At 39.0% G+C, this 23,419-nt stretch overlaps 1 protein-coding gene across 12 annotated transcripts in view; it reads left to right on the top strand.

Annotated features, from left to right (window-relative positions):
* Positions 1-23,419, top strand: part of UNC79 (unc-79 homolog, NALCN channel complex subunit) — a 107,290-nt gene that overhangs the window by 27,546 nt on the left and 56,325 nt on the right. For all 12 annotated transcript variants that reach the window (XM_039552685.1, XM_039552684.1, XM_039552679.1 and 9 more), the window contains 16 exons: positions 237-408; positions 1,798-2,028; positions 3,849-4,039; positions 4,879-5,002; positions 6,256-6,396; positions 7,717-7,938; positions 8,576-8,803; positions 10,194-10,335; positions 10,738-10,817; positions 10,899-11,047; positions 12,105-12,262; positions 12,597-12,778; positions 14,056-14,257; positions 15,870-16,049; positions 17,100-17,165; positions 21,011-21,297. In XM_039552685.1, coding sequence (XP_039408619.1) covers positions 237-408; positions 1,798-2,028; positions 3,849-4,039; positions 4,879-5,002; positions 6,256-6,396; positions 7,717-7,938; positions 8,576-8,803; positions 10,194-10,335; positions 10,738-10,817; positions 10,899-11,047; positions 12,105-12,262; positions 12,597-12,778; positions 14,056-14,257; positions 15,870-16,049; positions 17,100-17,165; positions 21,011-21,297 — 2,755 coding nt within the window. The remainder of the gene's footprint in view (positions 1-236; positions 409-1,797; positions 2,029-3,848; positions 4,040-4,878; positions 5,003-6,255; positions 6,397-7,716; positions 7,939-8,575; positions 8,804-10,193; positions 10,336-10,737; positions 10,818-10,898; positions 11,048-12,104; positions 12,263-12,596; positions 12,779-14,055; positions 14,258-15,869; positions 16,050-17,099; positions 17,166-21,010; positions 21,298-23,419) is intronic.

Below are 23,419 nucleotides of genomic sequence, written 5' to 3'. Positions count from 1 at the left end.
AATTTTAGTTTCACCGGGATAATTTAAGAGCAGAGACAGTTCCGCTGCTTTAGCAGAGAATGGATCAGCTGTGAGTGTTGTCCTGATGAGGCAGTCAGCCTGGAATCCTAGAATTTGATGTTATTTTGTTCAGGAAAGTGATGACATCATATGGCTTAACATCTAGTTACTCTTGGTTAGATACCTGTATCCACTGCAGGAAAGCTGCATTCACTGACCACAAGCTTGTTTTATAGCTTGCTGAAAGAAGCAGAGTTTCATGCTGAGCAGAGGGAGCATGAACTCAACCGAAGGAGACAGATGGGCCTTTCCTCTTCCCATCATTCCCTGGACAACACAGACTTTGATAATAAAGATGATGACAAGCATGACCAACGCCTCCTGAGCCAGTTTGGAATATGGTTTTTGGTAAGAAATTCTTGCTTTCTTCTCTCACTCTTCTTGATTCCCTCATCTTTACTTTCTGAAGTCTCAGTTTTACCTCTTTATTTATTTTCCTCACTTCGTGGCTTCAGTTGGAGAGTTGTTCCGATTTGTAAGCAAAAAACTTGTCCTGTGAAGCTGTCAGACTTGGAGATTTCATAACTAGTTTGGGTGGAGCTGCTGACTTCCTCCGAGTCCTCTATAAAGTGTGTAACAGAGCTATTCACTCTCAGTTTTTAATTGAATTTCTGTTTGCCATCAGCTTCTGTTCAGAAGTACCCTCTGCTGAGTGCCATTATTTTAGGTTTAAAAGGCAATCCCCTAAAAATCAATTTTTCACCTTCCAGCTTTCAACATCACTTTCTGGAAGCAGAGCTTTCTCTCTTACCTCTGATTAGGCTGTCGGATTCTTAGTGGGATGCTGTTCCTTCCTGCAGTTAGCTTGATCAAGCTGTGTCAGCCGGTGTACTCCATTCACCTGGTGTGGGTTGAGAGAATGAAGCTCTGCTGGTTCTACCCCACACAGTAGCTACCAGAGATTATTCCAAAACAGCAGGACTGCTGCTGGCTATTCATTAGTAGGCCAGGCTGCAGTCTGATGGATCCTCAGAAACTGCACTCTGCAATTCTCCTTAAGGAGAATTCTCCTTCTCAGGCTCTTTCCAATTCACCTTTCTTCTCAGGCTTTGTCTCCTGTCCCCAGAGGATACCAAGAGCTCAAACAACAGGTAATTAAGGACCTAGCAGTGTGCTGGCCTGTGAGTTGGGGTAGAAACTTGATCTCAGATTTGTGACAGCTTTACAGTCCAGGTATCATTTTAGAAAGTTTGGAGAAAGGGAGAAGAATGTTGATTATTATGTGAGAGTTTCTGAAGACTTAAAACTCATATTCACGCCCCAAATGAGGACAAAAATTCAAGATTGGAATATTTTTACTTAGTACATTAAGTAGGTATCTTCTTTCAGAATTTTTGAAGTTCTTGATTTGACTTATCTTTTTATCTTGTACATTTTATATATATGTGTGTATGTATATCAGAAATTTTACTAGGTATTACAGTACCTTCTGAAATTAAAAGTATTAAAGTTTAGACCAAAAACTTTGTCAAAGCACTTTATACTGATTTTTTTCAGTGTTGAAAGTAAACAAAAAAATTCAGTGCCTATTTTCTTTTCCCTTTTATTGTTTTTTTTCTGGTTATGAAATGTTTTTTCTATTGTCCTGTACCAACCTCTACTTAAAACTGATCATCTCATTTGTCTCCTATGTAGTCTGCATCCTCATAACTCTGAGAATATGGAAAATATAGTAGACAAAAAGTTTCCCACCTTTAATTCTAGAAATGAAAGTTGGTTTGTGTTTCACTCTTCCAGGTGAGCCTTTGCACTCCCAGTGAGAATACACCCACAGAGAGTTTAGCACGGCTGGTTAGTATGGTGTTCCAGTGGTTTCACTCTACAGCTTACATGATGGATGATGAAGTTGGTAGCCTGGTTGAAAAGCTGAAGCCCCAGTTTGTTACTAAGTGGTTGAAGACTGTTTGTGATGTCCGGTTTGATGTCATGGTTATGTGCCTCCTTCCTAAGCCAATGGAGTTTGCCAGGGTAAGAATGATTTATCTGAATGCTCCCTTATTTGCCACAGAGATTAAGGTCTTAGGTAAAAACGCCTTTTCTTTCCCAGCTCCAACAAGACAAAGAAATCTCAGAGGTAGAGGGAGCAGTGGAATTTTGGAATTTTTCCTCTTAATGGAATTTTTAGTTTTACTGTCTTAGAAAGTAGGCATTATTTATTTTATTATTTTTTTAATAATTATTATTATTATTTTATTTAGGCATTATTATAATGTGAAGACAGTTTGAAAGAATATTATAGGTATTTAAAGATACTGCACATTTTTGATAGCTGCACATTTTCATTATGCTGCTGAAGTACCCAAACTTGTCTTTGCTAAAAGGTGTCATTTGCCTACTCCCAGATATAAGCCTGTCCTTTAGTGATGTTTCTTTGCTCTTTGCATACTTCATCTCTGCAGGTGTGAATTAAGGTTTATGAAATCACACAGTTGTAACCGAAGGGAATTCTGGGAATACCAATGCCCAGTAACTTCAGACCCAATTTGAGTGACTCAGTTAAGAGACCAGTCTGACATCATTTGCCTTGTTGCTGATGGAGAGAGAGACTTACCTGGAAGGTTGTCCAGGGTGCCTAAGTGTAACCATTGGTGCAACCTCTTCTAGAAGGAGTCATTCTTTCTGTCCGTTAGTTATGAAGCAGAACTCACCACTTAATCATGCTTTTGTAAGACATTCTTTTTCTGAGCCTCTCATGTAAAATGTCCAGAGGACATGTTGGGCTTGTTTCCTAAAATTAAGTGGCTAGACTTGGAAAGGCTGTCAAGACTTCATGTGATGTATTACATCATCAGGCATGAACTGTGCATCTGTGGATTTTTCATGACCTAATGTGTGGGATTTGCTGTTCAAATGCAGACCAGCATGGATGTGTGTTTTACTCTGAACCATTGCTGTAAGATACACCTGGCTGTGGGAGGATTGAAGGTCAGCTGAGGCACTTTGAGAGCTGGATGGGTGCTTTGAATGTTAGAAGCTTAACAAAAGAGACCATGGCTTAGAGGTTAAGGGGAAAAGGAAGGATTGAACCTCATGCTGTAATCTCTTACAGATTTTTTTCTTGGATCCAGCCTCTCTTTTGAGTTTTGTTACCCCCTACTGCAATACTTAAGACTAGACCAAAAACTTGCCAGATTTGCAAGGCTTCACAAGAACATGAAGACAAATAGCCATGAAATTAGCTGTGGTGAATGAAGGAAAAATAGTTTGTTGGCTGAGATTACCATTAATTGCTGCCAAAACAGCAGGCATCTCTAGAGCCATTAGTCAGGAACAGAAGATGTGAGCTGAGGTCAGTTAGAATAATTAATTTCTGAATGCCAATTACTTATGTACTTAGAAGCATATTTTTTTGCTTCTGTCATGTAGAACCTTTCTTCAAAAAAACCCTAAACAAACACCAATGAAAGAACACCTTATACAGACCAAGTTTTTCAAAATAAAGACCCAGCAAGGTAACAAGTTGCCTGGAGCAAAAAATTGATGGTGAAGGTTTGACCAAATAAATCTGTGCCTTTTTGAGAACTGTAAATAATAATACACTGATTCATGGCGTGGAAGTAAGCAAACTTCATTTAAGTCTTGGACAATGCTTTTGTGTACTGTGAGTCAAATGGAAGAGGAAAAAACAATGCAGCTCCATGGCTGAATTCTAAATTCTGCCTTGAAGGTATTAATGATCACCTCCTAAAATTTCCTTGCTGCAACACACTGAGCAAATTTGTGATGCTGAGCAAGTTACAGGAACTAGAAATGTCATTCATCAGTGTAATCCTTGGAAATACCCACAGGTTGGTGGATACTGGGACAAATCATGTAGTGCTGTAACCCAATTAAAAGAAGGGCTGAATCGAATCCTTTGCTTGATTCCATACAATGTAATAAACCAGTCGGTGTGGGAATGTATCATGCCGGAGTGGTTGGAAGCTATAAGGACGGAAGTGCCTGATAACCAACTGAAAGAGTTCCGGGAAGTGCTGAGGTATGTAGGCATATGGTGGAGTCATTCTGGTTTTGCATATGTTTGTTGAGGGTTTTAGCATGGTAAGATGGAGACAACTAATACAAATGCCTATGTGGGCAATAGGCAGTAGTGAGTGAATGCTTCAGATTTGTTTTTATAACTTACATTTAGACTAAAGGATTTAATCTTTGGGAAAGTTTTCTTTTATTGCTCCGGATATCTTTGTATCAAGAGCCAACTACATGGATGCTTCTTTGGTGTGAGCAAGGCACATTTTTAAGTGGCTTCCTGTAGCATGTTGGAAGGACCATCTTTCTCCTCCTGTCCAGTTGATGAGAAATGGTGGGGATTAGTAGAGCTGGCATTGATTTGGTGTTTGTTTAGCTAATATCTTCCCCTATTGAGCAAAGGAAACACCAGAATAAGAATGGTGGCGGAATCGTAATTTTATGTCTGGTGTATGACTTTGTCAGTAAAACTTCTCATTGCCTTTTAACTGATGACAGGGCTCTGAAACTGACTGTAAGTTCATATTTGTAGGTATTGCTGTAAATTTTTTAGTGCAAACATGGAATAATGGACTAGTGAGATGAGTAATTTTCTGATTTTTGCATTGGATGTTGGAAAAGATTTTGCTATCAAATGAAACTGGACATATGGGATGTCAATTCTTAAGGTACATCACCAAATTCAGACATGACCTTATATAGTTAGGACAGGTGGTATCAGCAGCCTAACTCAGCTCCTGTGGAGGGTGAGGCTGCAAGTAGGATTAGCTTTCTACCAGTTTTCTGTTCTATCTCACACAGTGTATGCCATGCTAATTCAGTGATGCTACATTTTTTTCTGTTTTTCAGCAAAATGTTTGACACTGAGCTTTGTCCTCTCCCTTTCTCCTTGGAGGAGATGTTTGGCTTTATTAGCTGTAGATTCACAGGGTATCCATCTTCTGTGCAAGAGCAGGCATTGCTCTGGCTCCATGTAAGTGTCCTCGCTTGACAAGTCATGCTGAAACAGCTGATAATTTTGAAAAAGAATCTGCTTTTGCAAGGTTGATGCACACCTTCTGCCCTTTGCTCCAATATAAGGGTGGTTGGTAGACAGACCTTGAGTGTAGCTAACCCCTCATGAGCAATAACCTAGTTGACAAGGTAGGAATCAGTCAAAGGCTGCACTCAGTAATCTTGGGGATCTTTTCCAACCTAAATGATTTTGTGATTCTTTAATAAAATGGAAGCCTGGGAATTTCTTTTACCTTTGTCAGTTGAGTCTTTAGGGCCATTCAGTTGGCTTTCTTACAGCACTATGTTTTAGTCTCCACAGAAATTGGTCTGTAGATTTCAAAATTAATTTGAGACTCCAGAAACAGCTGTAGTTGTTCCTGCATATGAGGAGCTGGATTAGACTAGCTCTGTGCCTGCCAAGCTTTCTGCTGATCTGGCCCTTTTGTGCTATGTTTGCCCACAAAATTGACATTCACCCAATGTTCTTATCAAAAGCTCCAGGGATAATCATGTCACCTGAGGGCAATGAGTTCAAAAAGGGTATAAAATTTTCCACAGCACCTCAGAATAATACCTGTACTTTTCATTATTGCTTTTTCTTCTGATGAGGGTTATTTTAATTAAGGTCTCTGCAAAGACCAATTTACCTGACTGTAATTTCAATTTTTAGGTATACAGAGTTTTCAAGTAAAGCATGATTTTTTTAGATTTTTCTTGAATTAATAACACTTAATGACAAGTACAAATGAGCTTATATTTATCTGAGTGTTGGTGGCATAGTAGATTGTGAATATTCTCTAAGTGATGTGCAATTAACAATCCTGTCACTATGTTGACACCTGTAGGCTACTATTCTGACCAGGTTCTTAGAATGAAGAAAGGAATTCAGTTTTAAGTAATAATAAATAAGTAGTTATTCATTCAAGTATTGGTAATACTTCTGCTTTACAGAAATATTTTTGTGGAATAACCTCACATCCCTGGGTGTTTGTGCATGAAATTGATCTCAAGGTGCACCAAGTGGATGCCAACAAATATTTTGAAAGTACCTGTTTTATTTTGCCCTGATTCTAACAGAAATCTATGCTTGCACCTCACCTCATTGAATTCCAAAATTAAATTCACAGAGCTTGCTGAACTGAGGATCATGTTATAAAAATGCATATAAAGTAGCTGGTGTTTGTGATCCAACTTGAAACTCATGCTTTCTTATTTGTTGTATTTCCTCAGGTGTTGTCTGAACTAGACATTGTTGTTCCTCTTCAGTTACTAATCAGCATGTTTTCTGATGGAGTTAATTCTGTAAAAGAATTGGCAAATCAGAGAAAATCAAGAGTCAGTGAACTGGCGGGAAATCTTGCAGCTCGGAGGGTAACTGTTACTTATCCTGCTTATTTTTTTTGCTTGTAAAAGTCTTCCTAATAGAGTCCATGTGAAGAATTAAAAATCATCTTTCAATATGGCAGTGTTTGATTGGAAACACTATAAATTTTGAAAATGAGAGAAAATTGGCATGACTTCTGTTAATATCGCTCTATCATATAAAAGTGTAAAGATAATACAGGTAGGAACTTGGTATATTTTCCAACCTTTTTTATTCTTTGCACCTTTTATTAATAACCATCAGCAACAAGTTGTTACGGACAACTGGTCATCCAGAATGACCTTTTGTATTCTGGTGTGAATTTGGTGGGCCTGGGTAAGTTTTGAAAGGGTGAGAGAGCAGAATTTATTTCTGGTTCCCTGTATTTTTTGTCCCACACAAAAGAGATGAAGAATTTGATCTAAAGTTGTCTATCAAAAGCTTATGGTCTGGAAGAAAACATGTACAAATCTGTAGGCACTACACATATTTGGTCTGATGTGACTTAACTTCCCAGTAGTTTGGATGAAGTGCTTGAAGGACACCAGAACAAGGTTGTTTGAAAGCCCCGATTGTTTAGATTTAAGGAACTACAGCATCTAGGCAGTTGATGATTCCTTGCATGTGGTGTACCAGTCTTCTGATGTAGCTCTGCAGCGAGCACTGCCACACCTAGCCCATGATCACTTCTAAACTAAGCAGAAAAAATGGACAAACTTACTGTCTGGTCTTTCAGACCATAGCTGGCCTGAAAACAGACCTTGTGTGCCATCTAAGTGTGTATCTCCCTGCAATGCCTAGGTGTTCTCAGGGTGTTTTAGATGACCTGCTGTGGTGTGGGCATAGATCAGTGCACACATACACAGCTTATTGCCATTTTGACTAGTGCATTTCCAGCTACCTGTATCCTTGGTAGAGCCTTAGTGAGCAAAGTTCTCTTGAGATGGGCTCCTTTATTAGCCTCCTGCTATTAAAATCAGTGTCCATGGATTATGGAGCAGATCTTTGTAACCTGATGGCTGCTTTACTGCTTGCACCAATTTTCAGTTTGGTTTATGATGTTGAAATTCTCCTTAGTAGGAATAACATAATGGATGTCAGCTGCTTAGCTTGAGAGAATGTACACATCTGGGCAGAATATTGTTCCTGTACTTCTATCATATCTTATTCAGTGGCATTAAGGGACACCTGTGTATTTTGCAAAAGAGCTACAGAAGGGAATGGCAAGGCTGCCAGAGTTCTTGCTATTTTTGGCATTTTCGTATAGAATGAGATTGCTTAAATGTCTAACAGTCATTTGTACATGTTGATTTTTTTTATGTTTTCAGGTAAGCGTTGCTTCTGACCCTGGGCGCAGAGTTCAGCACAACATGCTCAGTCCTTTCCCAAGCCCCTTCCAGAGCCCATTTCGGAGCCCAATACGTAGTCCTTTCCACAGCCCTTTCAAGAATTTTGGACACCCTAGTGGAAAAACTATTGATTTTGAGTGTGAAGATGAAGAAATGAATCTTAATTGCTTCATTCTGATGTTTGATCTAATTCTGAAGCAGGTACTTGCAGAAGAAAAACATCCACATTGCAGGAACACTGAAGTTCTGTAGTCACTTTTGGCTCTCCTGTATTGATTCTCTTTCTGCTAGGGGCCTGGCATTGATTCTTTTGATCCTATATTGATTCTCTATCTGCTAAGGGCCTGGCATGAAGTGTAAGGCATTTAAATCCCAGTACAGCTGTCATCTGTCTTTATAGAAATTATAGATTTGTGTTCAATGAAGTTATATACTTCCACATTCTGGTTAGATACTAACCTCACACTAGTGAAAGGAACTTTTCATTGGAGATTTGTTTATTTTTACAGACTAGAGGCAGAGACATGTTGATAAGCTTAGGTTAGTTAGGTTAATTTTTGGATAGTTAGGTTTGTACATTGTGAATCCAAGGATAAGTGGTTTGGATTACAGTCTCCAGGTAAAATTAATGGATTCTGTGCTTGAAATTGTCTATTTACTCTAGCTGTTTGGGCTTGAGCATCAACACCCTTGACAAGTTAAATTCTGAGCTACAGTTTATCTCAAATTCTTTCCAGTACTGTAATATAAAAGTAGTAGAAATGTAGGAAGAAGCAGAAAGTCAGTGCTCTGCCTTTTAAATGAATAATAAATCCTTAATCTTTTCACTTTCTTTCAGATGGAACTCCAGGATGATGGTGTCACTTTGGGCTTAGAGAACAGCATCTCAAAAGATATAATAGCCATCATAAACAATGTGTTCCAGGCACCCTGGGGTGGTTCTCACACCTGTCAGAAAGATGAAAAAGCTGTTGAATGTGGTCTGTGCCAGTCCAGCATTCTGTGTTACCAGCTGGGTTTTGAGCTGCTGGAACAGCTTGCTCCAAAGGAAGAAATCAGGCTTGTGGTAAGCAGAGCAGGAAAGGATCTGTATTATTGGTGTGCTAAAAAACTCCTTCACTATTCTCATTCCATTGTGCTCAAGGGAGCAAAGCTGCACTGACTTTTGGCATGAAGGATTCAGGAGTTTAAATCAAAATGCCATTGAACTCTAAAATTTCCTAAGTTCAAATTGATTCAAAGAACCCAGGGAAGATGGCAATATTCATCCACTATGAACTCTTCCCCCATGAACATTGACGTGCTATTTCACTTTGGAAGTGCATCACTCCAATCATACTGTGTCTCGAATAAAATGTGAAATGTTAATACTTAGCTTTTGTTAAAAGCAAAGAGTGGATGCTTTAAAATGATTAATGATTTTGAATGAATCAGTTGTCAAGTGAGCAAGCCTTAGTTGGAGCTTGACCATTTAAAATGCTGAGTGCTGTGGGAAAACTGAATGTACTTCAGGTTGAGTATCCAACTTTATCAGATACAGATACTCTCAAGTTGCTAGTCACCATTAAAGTCCTCTGTAGCTTTGCAGAAGAATTGGAGTATTTCCTGTGGTGGTGGTGGTGTGGTGAATTTATTTTGAGCTGTATGTCTATTATACATAACTTTTCTGCCTGATAGTTGAGAAGAAAGCATCATTCTGTTTATTCTGATGCTCATTTGCTGTGGCATTTTAGTAGCAGATTTTTATTAGTTTATTTCTTCAGTGGAGGGAATAATGATGCCTTTTTATGTGTCAAATTTTCAGAATTTAATTTGATGTGTATGCTAGAAGTAGTTATTTTGCATTTGATAGTCAATAACTTGTGCTAGAAAAATCATCTCATGCCCCTCCAGTACAGATTCTCATCTCAACCGAAAAATAGCGAGTAGTGCAGTCTTTTGGGTGCTGGGGCACTCCCAGAATTCACACTGCAATTTACAACATAAATGTCACAATGGGAACCTTTAATGCTGAGCTCCTGGCCACAGGCAGAAGTAACTCCAGCCTGGAGTTTACATTTTTCAATGTAAAAGTGGTTGAGGTATGTCTTGCCCCAAAGCTGGTAACTCAACAGTAGTGCAGGAAACACCCTGCTCCTGTCTGTTACTCCTTTCAGGCAAGGATGACAAACTTGGTGAGGTATTGGCCCTTTGATTGAATGCCTCTCAGCTCTGATATGGATATACAGTTTCTGTTAAATCCATGTTTGGAACACAGTCTTTTTGTCAGTATGCATTTGCTGATGCAAAATATTAGATATGCAGGTTATTTGAGTGCACAAATGTACATGGACCTAAACAAAGTCTGCCTTATTTGAGCTCAGTTTGTCACACCAGTTGTAGCTTAGAGAGCAGGATATGGCCTCATGTATGTAGAGAGCATCAAGAAATGAATTTAACTAATTATATTCTTAAAGGAGCCCACAGATAACCTCGAGGATAGTCTTCTGTATACTAGACCTGAGTTTATTATAGGAACTGAAGGAGAAGAGGAAGACAAATCAGCACCAAAGCATGGAGAAAACCCAGGAAATCACACAGAGACCACAGAAAATGCTGGTAGGTAGAGGCTGAAAAGGTTATTTCAGTAAGGCTGTAAAGAAGTGCTTATACTCGTATACAATACAAGTTTCTGGAGCAGTCTTTCAAGTCAAACAATGCACAGTCACTTTTTTTATCATGCATTTAATTCTTTCAACATATTAAATAACTAGGCTGTAAATAAGTTGATAGCAAGTGTGACTGTCTCCCAAAAAAATGTTAAAAGAAATCTTGGCTTTTTGAACATATAAAGTAGCAAAAATATTACATGCTAAATTCCATGCTGTGCTAATTTTACTGACTGCATGCTTAATGTGCCTAGAATTAATTTAACTCTCACCACCTTAACATTCTTTAGTTTCATTTTGAATCCACAGATAAAAGAATTTTAACGTTGACTGTAACTTACATTTTTAACAGCGATAAAGAATGACACAGAAAGGAAGTTTTGTTATCAGCAACTTCCAGTTACCTTGAAGCTCATATACACTATATTGCAGGTAACATGGATTACTTGTCAGTTTGGTTTGTATTGTTGGTGAAGTGGTGTCACTGTGCTGAGAGAACATCTGTTTACACAGGAAATGTCAAGGTTTGAAGAACCAGACATTCTTTTTAACATGCTGAATTGTTTGAAGATCCTGTGTCTTCATGGTGAATGCCTGTATATAGCAAGAAAAGACCATCCACAATTTCTTGCCTATATTCAAGATCACATGCTGATTTCAAGGTGGGTTTTTATATCACATTTTTTCTTCATACTTAATTGGTTCTCCAGCTATAAGTTTGTTGTTAGTGTCAAAGAATTTGCAAGTTTACAATGGAAAATTGACAAGAGTGGTAGGAATGTCTGGAAAGATCAAGAAACCTGTATAAGAGTTCATTGCACAGGCCAATTAAGATGTAAATGAAATCAAGGTACCCTTCATTGTCCATCATGGCTACCCCATCGTGAACCACCTCTTTTGCAATGAGTCAGAGTCTCTCATATTCAATAATACCATTACCTGAGACTGATGTATCTTCCTGGACTCTACAAAATAAAATAAAGGATGTTGTGGAGGCAGGCATGCAGTTTATAGGGCCTTAGCATTAAAGCTGAGAGAACAATAGTATTTCACCTTATTTTTATAAGGGAAAGGAATTTTGTTCACTTGGAGTCAGAGTGAATTGGATTGAAATCCATGCATTTTAAGATTCTCTTTGGAGAAAGGGACTTCTGCAGAAAAGTAGCTGAATAAACATCAGCATATGATCTTCTGAAATAGAGTGTGTTTGTCAGCACTTAACAGCTGCTCTATATCAATTTTGCTGAAGATCTTCCAAGACTTGGGGTTTTAGCATCCTAGAAAATCTGTCCTGAATCTAAATACCAGCAAATTGTGAATATCCAACTTCTTAGTTGCTCGTGGATGCACATGATTTGTGGTGCCAAGACACTTCATGTGGCTTATGTGGTGTAGCTGGTCATGCTGAAACTCCTAATTCATAGCATAGATTGTGTTCCATGGCAGTTATCTTGAATTAGGCAAACTCTTTCAAAATCTGAAGTATTTCAAAGTGAGGAATATTTGAGCCTGGATTTTTCAAGAAAAAACCTGCTGTAGTTGAAGATTTGCAAGTAGCTCTGTTTTCCTACTCTGTTTTTACTACAGTCCACTCCACAGTATTCACATAAATGCCCAGGATGGCTCATAAATATTTTCATGAAAAGTTCTTTACATTTAGAAGAAAGGATATCAAGGGAGTGTCTTTATAAGCAGGCTTTCTCTCTTTTGTCTTGACAGCTTGTGGGGAGTTGTGAAGTCTGAGTTCTCTCAGCTTTCTTCCCTGGCAGTCCCACTTCTTCTTCATGCACTTTCGCTTCCCCATGGAGCTGACATTTTCTGGACAATCATAAACAGCAATTTCAACAGTAAAGACTGGAAGATGAGATTTGAAGCAGGTGGGCCTGAGAAATGTACTCTATTTTCTCTTTGTTTCTTCTCTGAAGAGGTAGAGCTTTCTCTGCTATAACTGAGGAGACCTATAATAGATGATGATCTTTTTGCTGCTTTGGAGATAGTTTGGTGCAAAACTATGGCACACAGTGCAGTAAAATAGAGGAGAAGATGAGACATTTTGGAAAATAAAAATCAAAATTACAACTCCTTCCAGCTATCTTTTTGTTGTTACTTTCTCAGCTGTGTATATTTCTAGGAAATTTATATTAATCAGTACATAAACCATTGCCTAAATGAATATGCCTCTTTTCTTGTCTGGGTGCATGACTACTACAGTGGAGAAAGTGGCTGTGTTGTGCAGATTTTTGGATATTCACTCTGTGACAAAAAACCACCTACTGAAGTACTCTTTGGCTCATGCATTCTGCTGTTTCCTGACTGCTGTGGAAGATGTCAACCCAGCAGTGGCTACAAGAGCTGGCCTATTACTTGACACCATAAAGAGGCCAGCTTTACAGGTGGGTGAGTTACATGGGAAAAAATACATTCCAATGGGAAACGGGCTTTTCACCTGGAGTTCAGATGAAAAGCATCACAGTCACTGCTAATACCTCTTTAGGCAAGCATTATTGGTCTTGGTGCTTGACATATGCCCAGAATAGCCAAGGGAAATGATGCTGCCCTACTGCCAACTTAGAGTAATGGAACTGTTTACGTTGGAAAAAATAATTCTTAGGATCGAGTCCAACCATAAATACTTTGATGACTGCAGAGGATTACTATTGTGTTTGAGCTGCTGTTGTAGAAAACTGTAATTTTTTTTATTATTTGAAAGTAATCTGATATTTTTCAATTAAAAAAAATGCAATTCTAAGTTTTATGACACCCTGCTGAGCTCACTGTGAGAAAATATGTTTGAGCAAAACCAAACATGGTCTCGATCTTTACAAGATTTACTTAGGCATGTAACTTCAAGCATGTGAGAGAGGCTGCCAGTCAGGATTCACATGATTAAGTCTAAGCAGATACGGAAGCGAGAAAAGCAAGATAAAAAAAAAAATCTCATAGAACAATTCAGTTCTAGTTCTCTGGAGAATAGAATGAGTGTGTCAAGAGTTCGGGGTTACTGCCTACGAAAAGCTGTTAATATTTGCTAGATTAATTCCATTTGGTACCTTTTCAAAACAGTTTCCAGAGACCTTGAGTTCAGTGATACAGTTACTGAACTTGGGTTTAATGAGACCAGTATACTGCACTTTTATATTTAATGTGTGGGCTTTCTTCTCAACCTTAAGTTTTAACACTACAGACAAAATTCTAGTGCAAATAATGTGCAGAAGAATTTTGAGGCAAAGTGCCTCTGATACACTTCACAGTGTAATCTTTCTTCCTCTGTTTAGGCTTGGTGATTCATTCTTTTTGTAATTACAGGCTTGATTCAGTTACCTAAATGTAAGGTTTTTCTCGGACAGGGAGTGTGAGTGAAGTACTTTAATATTGTGTGCCAAATATGCGGTAGGACAGAACTTTGCTGGTACCTTTGTATTGCTCAAAATCTTAGAAAATTCTACATTCAAAATACGATGCTTATTTATCTCTTTATTTACCTTACTTTCCACTGATATCAGTAGCATTAGTTCTGATTTAAAGGACTTGGTAGAAAAAAAGAGCTAAACCTTGATCCTGTACTAACTGACAGGAGGAGTTACAAGCTTTGACCTCCCTTTGCTTTAAAAAAATCCTTAAAAGATCTCGTATCTCAGTTATGTGTTATTTTTTTTGTTTCCCTCTATAGGGTCTCTGCCTCTGCCTTGATTTCCAGTTTGACACAGTTGTCAAGGATAGGCCCACAATTCTTAGTAAGCTTTTGCTACTTCATTTTCTAAAAGCAGATATCCCAGCTTTGAGCTGGGAGTTCTTTGTGAATCGCTTTGAGACCCTGTCTTTGGAGGCGCAGCTTCATCTGGACTGCAACAAAGAGTTCCCTTTCCCAACAAGTAAGCAGAATTGAAATCAATCTGATCACTTTTTGTCATCTTCTGGAATTTTAGCTGCCTGCAAGAGTCTGAGAGAGTTGCAGGTCTCATGTGTATAAATTCTCTGAAATTAACTAATCTTTCAGGCCAAAATGAAATAAATTGAAGTGAGCATTTTTTACTTCCTGAATACGGGTTAGGCTGTATTCTGTTGTGCCTTTGGGTGCTGTGTTTTGCTCTCATTCGGATGTGTTTGCAGCCTTGGTTGGATTGTGGTCTGGTTCTATGATCGCCTGCAACCCACATTAACCCACTTGTTCTACTGTAGATATTCTAATACTGTCATGTTTGCTATTCTCCAAGTCCCAGATCATGCCAACCCTGTCCCGTGGTGGTCTGTACGAAGTCAGCCCTAGGAGCGCTGTTTGACCCTCAAAAAAGCCCTAGTGTATGGGGCACAGCATAAGAGATACATGGACTCTTAGAGCCAGTGCTCAGTTAACTATTATTGCAGTGACAAAAGTTTTTAAATGTTTGTCCTGTTCATACTTGGTTTCTTGATGAGAAAACAAATCTCTTTCCTTTCACTAGGGAGGGACTAAAAATTACTTCATGCATAATTATTTAGAATGCTAAATAATTGAAAACTTCCTAACCCAAGTGGTGGCCCATGAGTCAGATCTATTTCCATCTGATTTTCCTGAAGGAGATGGGAACAGCTGTTTGAACAATGTATGTTCCCTCAGCGGTCTAACACTTCCTTCTACTTTTGCATGGAGCCCAGTGCCTAAAAAAGCCCAGGTGGTGCTACTGCTGCACAGGAGAGGGGTGGAACTGCAAAGGTATTTTCTTCCCCATGTGTGAGTAGCTTGACCCAATGCTGGGAACTGCTGCTGTGGTCTGAGGATGGAATCTTGGCAATAGTTTCTAACACCTCTGACTGCAAATGTAGGGCAATATCTTTAAATAGGAATACTTTAGAGTGATTTAAAATAAGAAGGAGGTAATTTTCAGATTTCTTTTTAACCTTTCTCTTTGCCATTTCAAGGACACAGGTGATGCAAAGAATGGGCTCACTGACTTCAGTCACTCAGATGATTAAACTCAAAGGGTTTCAGTGCACTATAGATATGAGTATGGAAAAGTATTGGTGATCCCATTAAGACATGCAGTGATACTGCTGGTAACACCACTATAACTCAATAATAACACTCACAGGTTTTTTGAGTTCGAATTCAGGATGGTAAGAGTAGGCATAACAGGAGGTTAGTAAGGCAGAACTAGAGGCCATGGTTGGGTATGAGTGCACTAAATGTGATCCATACTTGTGAGAGTTCTGCCCTTTTAAAATATATATACCTTCTCTTAGCCTGAAATTCAGATCTTGGTTTCAAGAATTTGTTTTTGTCAAGTAACAGCATAATTTTTTAACAGAGTTATGCCTTTTGGGGTTTTATGGATTTCAGAATGAGAGCATGTAGATGAGTGCCTTGCAGATGGACCCCTTGGGCCCATATGAAACTTTTCTTGGCTTGAGTGGGACCTGGGGCCCAGTTGCATTTGGCACTTGGCAGCAGTAGGGCCCCCCCATGCTGTGGAATGAATCCTAACTTGGTCCCTTGCATTTGCAAAGCTATCACTGCTGTCCGGACAAATGTGGCCAACCTCAGTGATGCGGCAATGTGGAAGATCAAGAGGGCTCGTTTCGCACGCAACCGTCAGAAGAGCGTGCGCTCCCTGAGGGACAGCGTGAAGGGACCCGCCGAGTCCAAGAGAGCGCTCTCCCTTCCAGAAACCTTAACCACCAAAATTCGTTGAGTATCTATGTTTTTGTGACACACCCGTATCTCCTCCCTTAGGTTCCTATCCCGTTGATGGGTACACATTGGATTTGTCAATATTTATCCAGTTGGGATGGCAAATTTAGGTTTCTGACTGCTTTGGGCATTACTCAGATACTGACAAGTTAGTGAGTTTGACAAAGAACATAGACATTGTGTCTAGATGTGTCTGTTTAAAATGCCAGAATAAAATGCTCCAAGACTAGTTTGTCTTTTCTAGATCTTAAATTTTGTTTGTGGCTAATATGCAGTAGTTTTGTCTTAAATAGATACAGTGTTTACAGAAAAATTCCTCTATTACTGATTTATTTATTAATTATAATTATTAATCAGTGCATGCAGCATATGTTAGACATCTTAAAAACAACTATTAATGTCTCAAATGAGTTTTTGAATATATTCAGAATTCCGTTGTTAAGCAAACAATGTCCGTGCAACACATCCTTCCTGCTGGCTTCTACAGGAGGACCTAGGTGCTGGAAAGCCATAGGATTGTGTGGAGTGCCATGCAGATACCTTTCCAAGCAGAAATAAAGCTTGGCCCTTCTCATTTAGAGAGTTTTGCAAACACAGATCAGTCCTTATATTCAAATTGGACCTCTCACATTGCTCTTACCCATGCAATAGGAACTGATAAAACTTTTGAACTTGGGTGCTAGTGATCTATTAACTTAAAAAGTAATTTTCTTTCCAACACTGCAATATATATTCTTTCCAAGACCCCCCCCAAATATTTTGGGATTCTTAGGTAATCCTTCATGACCGATTACTGATGCTGCACAGGGACTCCTGTGCGATGACTCTTGTACCAGCAAAATTGAATGATGGAGAAAATTAGAGTTACAGAACATGGTGCACAAAGTCTGTAGGGCACACAAGTGACATGTTCCAAGCAGATACACTCACTGCCTGACAGCAGTGCATGAGTAAATGAACATAAATGTGCTAACACTGAATATATGCTAAGTGTAAGATGTCAGTGCTGCCTTATTAAACAGAGTTGCTCTTGTTTTCTCTTAAAGCTGTGAGCTTGACCAGACATGAGCAGTCTGCACCAGCTCTTGGAGGAACACCAGAGCAAACACCAGGTGGGTTTGACAAGGGAGGTGTGTTTTGATGGAACAGGAAAAGGAAGGCTCTAACTCTGACTTTCTTGCTGATCATGAGATAAACTTACATGAGATGGAAGTTGTCTAAATGGCAGAGTGAATCACATCTCAGCATGGTTTCAAAAAGTGTAAATTGAAGCTTTGCTCTCAATCTGTACTGAATGCTGCCTCCAGTTGTAAATAAGACTTTGGAGTTGGGAGGAGGTTATTCAGTCAGTCAGCTGTGCCAGCAGTGCCTCACCCTCCTGTGTTTCATTGCCCACAAGTAAATATTTGCTAGACTTGCCCCATGGGTCACCTGTTTTGAGTCTGATCTTTGTCCTTCAGATTTTAAAGACTGCAGACAGAATACTTTTGCCTGTTAGTACTGTATATTACACGTCTCCTCTGCATGCTTATAGATGTCTCAAGTCCCTTATTTTGTATTTACTGACATTTTGTGAAGATGTTGCCCTTCTGTCAGGTGTCTGTAGAATAGGCAGCACAGCAGGGTCCAAGTAATCTCTCAATAATTGTGGCTACTGGCAGTTATTGCTCTGAGTGCTGTGTAGACTGATGATTTGGAAGTGAAGAGATGTCAGATTCAGATCTTTTCATGTTCCATCTTTAAGACTTGGAATACTTCCAACAGATGCAAATTCATAATCAAAACATATCAACTTACTTGATGATCAGCTGGAAGGAAGATACCTTGTCACTGTGGGAGCTGACTAAGCTGTGAAATGAAATAGGGGAGTTTCTGAGTTAGCAGGATATAGCCTGCTGTGCTAGCCCAGTGAGAGCTGGAAATCAACCAGTTCCTTACAGAACATATGTGTGGGTTGTCACAGGCTCACAGAGGGAACAAGTGATGTAATGATGCAATAAACAGGTATGTCAGTGGATGATTGTTCTTCATTTAATGGCTCTAACCACCTGCTATATACTGGGCTTAAAGGAATTTTTTTGCATAAGAAGTGTCAGTCTCACAGTAGGCATTGTTAGACATTGTGGTTTTATTAGCTGTATTTTGGTATTTCTACACTTTACTTTCCAGGCTCAGGTAGTTCATCACCTAAGGTTAAAACAAAGTTTCCACTAAAAATGTGTATATAAAATGTTTCATGTAGTTAGTAACTACTGATCTCAAGAAAACTCTAATAATATGATTCAGAATACGACAGATGATTTGGGAACTAGAAGACTGATTACTGCCCCTTTTCTCCTACCCAGTATTTATTATTCCTTCCTAAAAGCTTAAGTGTTTGTAAAAAGAAATTTTTGAGTTTTGTTTCAGTTTTTAACACTGCATTGGGAGTACTGAGCATATCTGATTTGGCTAAGGAACTGACTGACTCCTAAGCAGAGGATGTACATCTGTAGTAGAAAAACATGTATTTTATACATGGCACTTGAATGAACCAGTTTCATGCTCATCTGTCCTTTCTAGATCTAAAATGGGCATCCTTGCACAGTCCAAATGCAAGCTGAATTCAGTGTGCATTCTGTATGGATCAAACAGCAGGATCATGTATTTGTTCCTGTATCCTCTGCAGTATCCTGGACAGTCACTGAGAGAGTTTCATTGGTAGGGATCACAGCTGGGATGATGAAGCATGGTGTAATTGTGATCTGATGTTTTATGTTACATTGTGATAAACCTTAGAGTAATTTGAAGGTAAAGGGATCTGAAATAGGGGGCACATGAATAAAGAGATGAATCTTCAGAGGTAAGGCTAGACTGAATTCAGGCATGGAGGCTGTATATTAACTATGTCTGTGAGTTTGGTGATGTGAGAAGGTTTTGATGAGGGTTGGGGAGGATATGTGTGTGTATCTAATGTACCTTATATAGGCATATACAAATGCACACAAATTTCAAGGGGTAAAAGTTACCTTAGCCACTGTAGAGATAGAGCTGTCTTGGTTTTGCATTCTTAGCTTGGATTTAAACAGCCTCATGTGATAACAGGATACCCTGTATCTTGTGTTGATGAAATGAATGTTTAGTTCAGGCTTCATATAACTTAAGACTCATTCCAGACAGCAGTAGTTTTCCACACTCTGAAGATCTATTGACTAAACTGGATTGTAGAGTTTTTGCAGTTTTAAACAAGTAGTTCTCCATTGCTGGTTTTTTGCAGGTTCCTACATCAGAAATAATAATGGAGTGACTGACATTCCATAAACTTGATCTTTAGTAGAGCTATGACAAACAAATCAGGGTGAAGCTCTGTTTACTCTTTCCTGCTGTATAGTTTTGCATGAGGGTAAAGTATGAGAAATCTTTAATGCATCAGAAAGGGTAGTAATATTTCTGGAAGAGTAAAATGTCAGGAAAAGTCCTGGGAAGTATCTGTTAGCTAGAGTTAGCATTATGAAACACTGTCAAAATTGAACATTTTATCACTGAGCTTCTAAATTATATTGCTCAGCAAGTGAAAATAAAATGGTTTAATCTTTTCAGATTAATTCCTCTTTGAATTCTATTTGGAGAACCAGGAATTATTTAGAGCCCAATGATCCTTTGACTCATTTCATCTTATCGCCTTCTTTGGTTTATTGAAAATCTCACAACATGTTATAGAGATGAAAATAAATAGGGCTGGATAGAACAGTCAAATATCATCCTTACAAAAATTGTGTCTTTGTGATATAATTCCATGGAAAATTTTAATCTGTGTGTAATATTATATAAGAATATAAGATTATTTCTCAGTTTATGTCCATGAAGCTAAGATTATTTTCTGTGTACATTTTTAATGTGCTTCTGAAAATAGTTTTTGCTTTATTTCTGATCCTAATTATTTCAGAATTCATTGTTTTCTTTTTCCGTCTGCAAATCTTGATCCAGCAAAAGCCTGGGTAGAGAATTTTAATCGTGAGGGAGATTTTTAAGTAAAAAATCCCAGTGAAAACTGTCTGGAACAAAAAAATATTGTATAACATGGAGTTCATTATTTCTTCTTACCCAGATAAGACCAGTAAGGGAAAGTTACTCTTAATAGAAGTGGGTCTGAAAATTCCTGCCCCCCCACATATTTTAGTTTTCATCTGTCATAGAAATGAAAACCATCTCCCATGCTTTGCAAAACAGCCAAACAAACCTTTGTTCACCCACCAATAAAAATGCAACATACTTCAAAATTATTTAAAAAAACTTTACAGACATTGCAGTTTTTTCTTGTGAAGAACCTAAGAAAGATGCAGTTGTACCAGCAAAGGAGTGCCTTGTCAGAATAGCATATCACATTGAGAATATGGGTAAATTAGAATATTAAAATAATACTATTTATTTGCAAGTTATTTGTAATAATACAAGTTATTTAAGAGAAATACAGATTCGTGCTAATAGGGGAAGTCTTCATTCTTTGTTTAGTCATTATTTGGTACAGTTTTTCGTATTTCCTACCTTTGCCGTTTTGTACATTTTCCACTGGCAAAGACTGATACCCATTAATGTTTACTGAAGAAAGACTGATAACCATACCAGATGAGAATCTGGTGGCAGTGGGATTTGATCGATGTGGAAGAATAATAGTGTTCAATTCGGCAGAAATGCACTGGGATGGGAAATAAGATGCTCCACTAATTATGGGAAAGCTGAGAAATGGAGTTGGGTGTACACAGTAGGTGTTTCTGTGCTGTTGGGCCTGAGACAACAGAGGAACAATGTCCTCAGAAATGCCTGCCTGTCTCCTGCAACGTCACTGTGTGTATTTGGGCAGAAATGGAGCAGTGAACTCTGGAAAAAAATTCTTGTGTATTTTGTACCCCGTTTTTGGATTTACAGAGTTTACACAGTGTTCTCCAGTGTCTGATACCAATGTCTCTTGTACCCATAGGACAACCTTCCCCAGAGAATGATAATACAATAAAAGACCTGCTGCCAGAGGATGCTGGGATTGACCACCAGACTGTCCACCAGCTCATTACAGTGCTCATGAAGTTCATGGCCAAGGATGAGAGCAGCGCAGAGTCGGACATCAGCAGCGCTAAAGCTTTCAACACAGTCAAGCGCCATCTGTACGTCCTGCTTGGCTACGATCAGCAGGAAGGATGCTTCATGATTGCACCCCAAAAAATGCGTGTTTCCACCTGCTTTAATGCCTTTATTGCTGGAATAGCACAAGTAGGTGAAGGCACTTAGTATTTTTTGCTGCTATTTATTATTGCCTGTTGTTGAAATGTTGGTAGCACAACCTTCTTTGTAGCAAAATAATGGTTGAATGAGGTACTCCTATTTAAAACTTCATCTCTTCAGCTGGTCAAAAATTTCTTTCTGCTGGTAGTCTAAAGTTGCTGCATCACCGGCAAAGAGATGATGGTTTTGTTTGCACGGAGGCATGCAAATACTACCACTGTAAGAAAAATTAGAGACTGCTTCTAACCTCTGCCATCTTGCACTAGCCTTTGAATGCCTTACTTTCCCCAGAAGTAGTTCCTCCTTCCTTCTTTGGGAAGACCTGGGACCCATGTATTCTTATTTTGTTTCCCTATATGAATGGTCTGTGAACTCTTCAACACTCTTCACTTTGCAGGAGGCTCATTTTTCTTCCTTACAGTGCACCAGAACTTCCTGTTCTTCCTTTCTTAGGGAGTGGTATTGCCATCATGAACTTTTGCATATATTGATATGATAAATGACCAAGCACATCCTTGCTTTGTGCCTTCTTTCTCCATCTTGTAAAGAGGACCATAATTTTCCACCTCATGAGGCTCTTCTAAGGCTCAGTTAATTCCCACCGATAGAGTAGTGGGTGATACTGGCCTGAAAAATATTTCTCACTTGCAGAGTATTCCTATTTGCAATGGAGCATCATCATCACTTCAGTGCTTTTTTATCACAGTCTCTCATAAAGGAGTACCTTAGGAGAAGAAGAGGGCTGTGATTCAGATGTCTGCTGTAACCTTCAAACATTTCTCAAAGCTATCCTTGTCTCTTCTGTATCTGCAATTCTTACCAGGATTTTCTGATTCACATGTTGGAATCAGTGATTTTTTTTTAAAGTTAAATGTGGTGTTGATAGTTGGATAAATTTTCACAGCTGTGGCAATGTCAGGTATCCATATTTCAGGAAGCAAAATAGATGGTGTTAATGCAAACTGGGTAGCTGGAAATGCATCGTGTTCCATTGTCCCAGAGCCTTATGGCTCTGTGTCAATCACCTTTCATTTGTACAGTTTTAAGCTAAAGAGTGTAAAAGGAGATTCAGATCTGCTACTGTTGTACTGAGAGTCTGGAAGTGGCAGTTCAGATCACAGTGCAGCCTCTTCCGCATTTTTCCATGTGTTTTCCAAGTTTGGAAGCCCAAATTCCAGTGATCTTAATTAGCCTGATTTTCAGAAGTACTCCTTACTGCAATTGTAAATATCAGCCCCTGCCTTTCTCTTTCACCTTTAAAATGTCTTGTGAGAGCTAAATTCACCATTTGTGTTTAAAAGCTTTTTAACTGAATCCTGGTTCCTCTGACATCAAAAGGAGTTTGAGAACTTCAGTAGGCCAGGGTTTTTCTCTGTGCAGCAGACATCAAAACTTTAATTTGTAATTTGGGAGAATTGTTTTCTTATCTGTAGGGCTGGTTTGCGTTTGGAATCACCTTTGCTGCAAGAGAAATGCCATTTGCAATCCGAAGATGTGTTTAGAGAGTGAAAGTTTAGTACTGAGCCCTTCAGAGATATATTTCAGTTACTCTTCCTTCCTTCCCAAGCCATCAATACTTGCTTTCCCCTGCCAGTTCCACAAAGATTGGGATTGTGTTGGCTTGCTGGTTCGTTGATTTTGATTCCAAGCTTGGTTCGAATGGACAGTTCAATAAATAAAAAGTCCAATGTTTGTCAGTATTTTTCACCAGAAAGTCGAAGTGTTTTGGCCAGCCCGGGTTTCTCTGCAGTGGCGGTGCTTGCCCGCGCGGTGGCGATGTTGCGCAGCGCGTTGGCCTGGCGCGGGCTCCGCTCCGCCTGTTCCGCGGCCTTTATTCCTTTATTCCTCTATCCATTTATTCCTTTATTCCTTTATTCCTTTATTCATTATTTTCCTGCAGCCGCTTGAAAAATGGCTCTGCTCAGCGCCAGGCATGTTTGCGTTACAATATGTGCTCTGTTAGGCAGCGCTCGCTCTGCTTTGTATGGATGAGTTATTCCTAACCATGCTTATCGCTCCCTGAGGGAACCCAGCATTGCAGGGTAGGACCAAATTTGGTGATTATAAACCATATATTCGACTGGCTCACCCTATATGGGTAGATATGGGA

This window comes from Corvus cornix, chromosome 5 (assembly GCF_000738735.6).
Source record: "Corvus cornix cornix isolate S_Up_H32 chromosome 5, ASM73873v5, whole genome shotgun sequence".
In the NCBI taxonomy this organism is placed as follows: domain Eukaryota; kingdom Metazoa; phylum Chordata; class Aves; order Passeriformes; family Corvidae; genus Corvus; species Corvus cornix.
The sequence above is the reverse complement of the archived record's forward strand: the minus strand, read 5'-3'. Positions and strand labels throughout refer to the sequence as shown.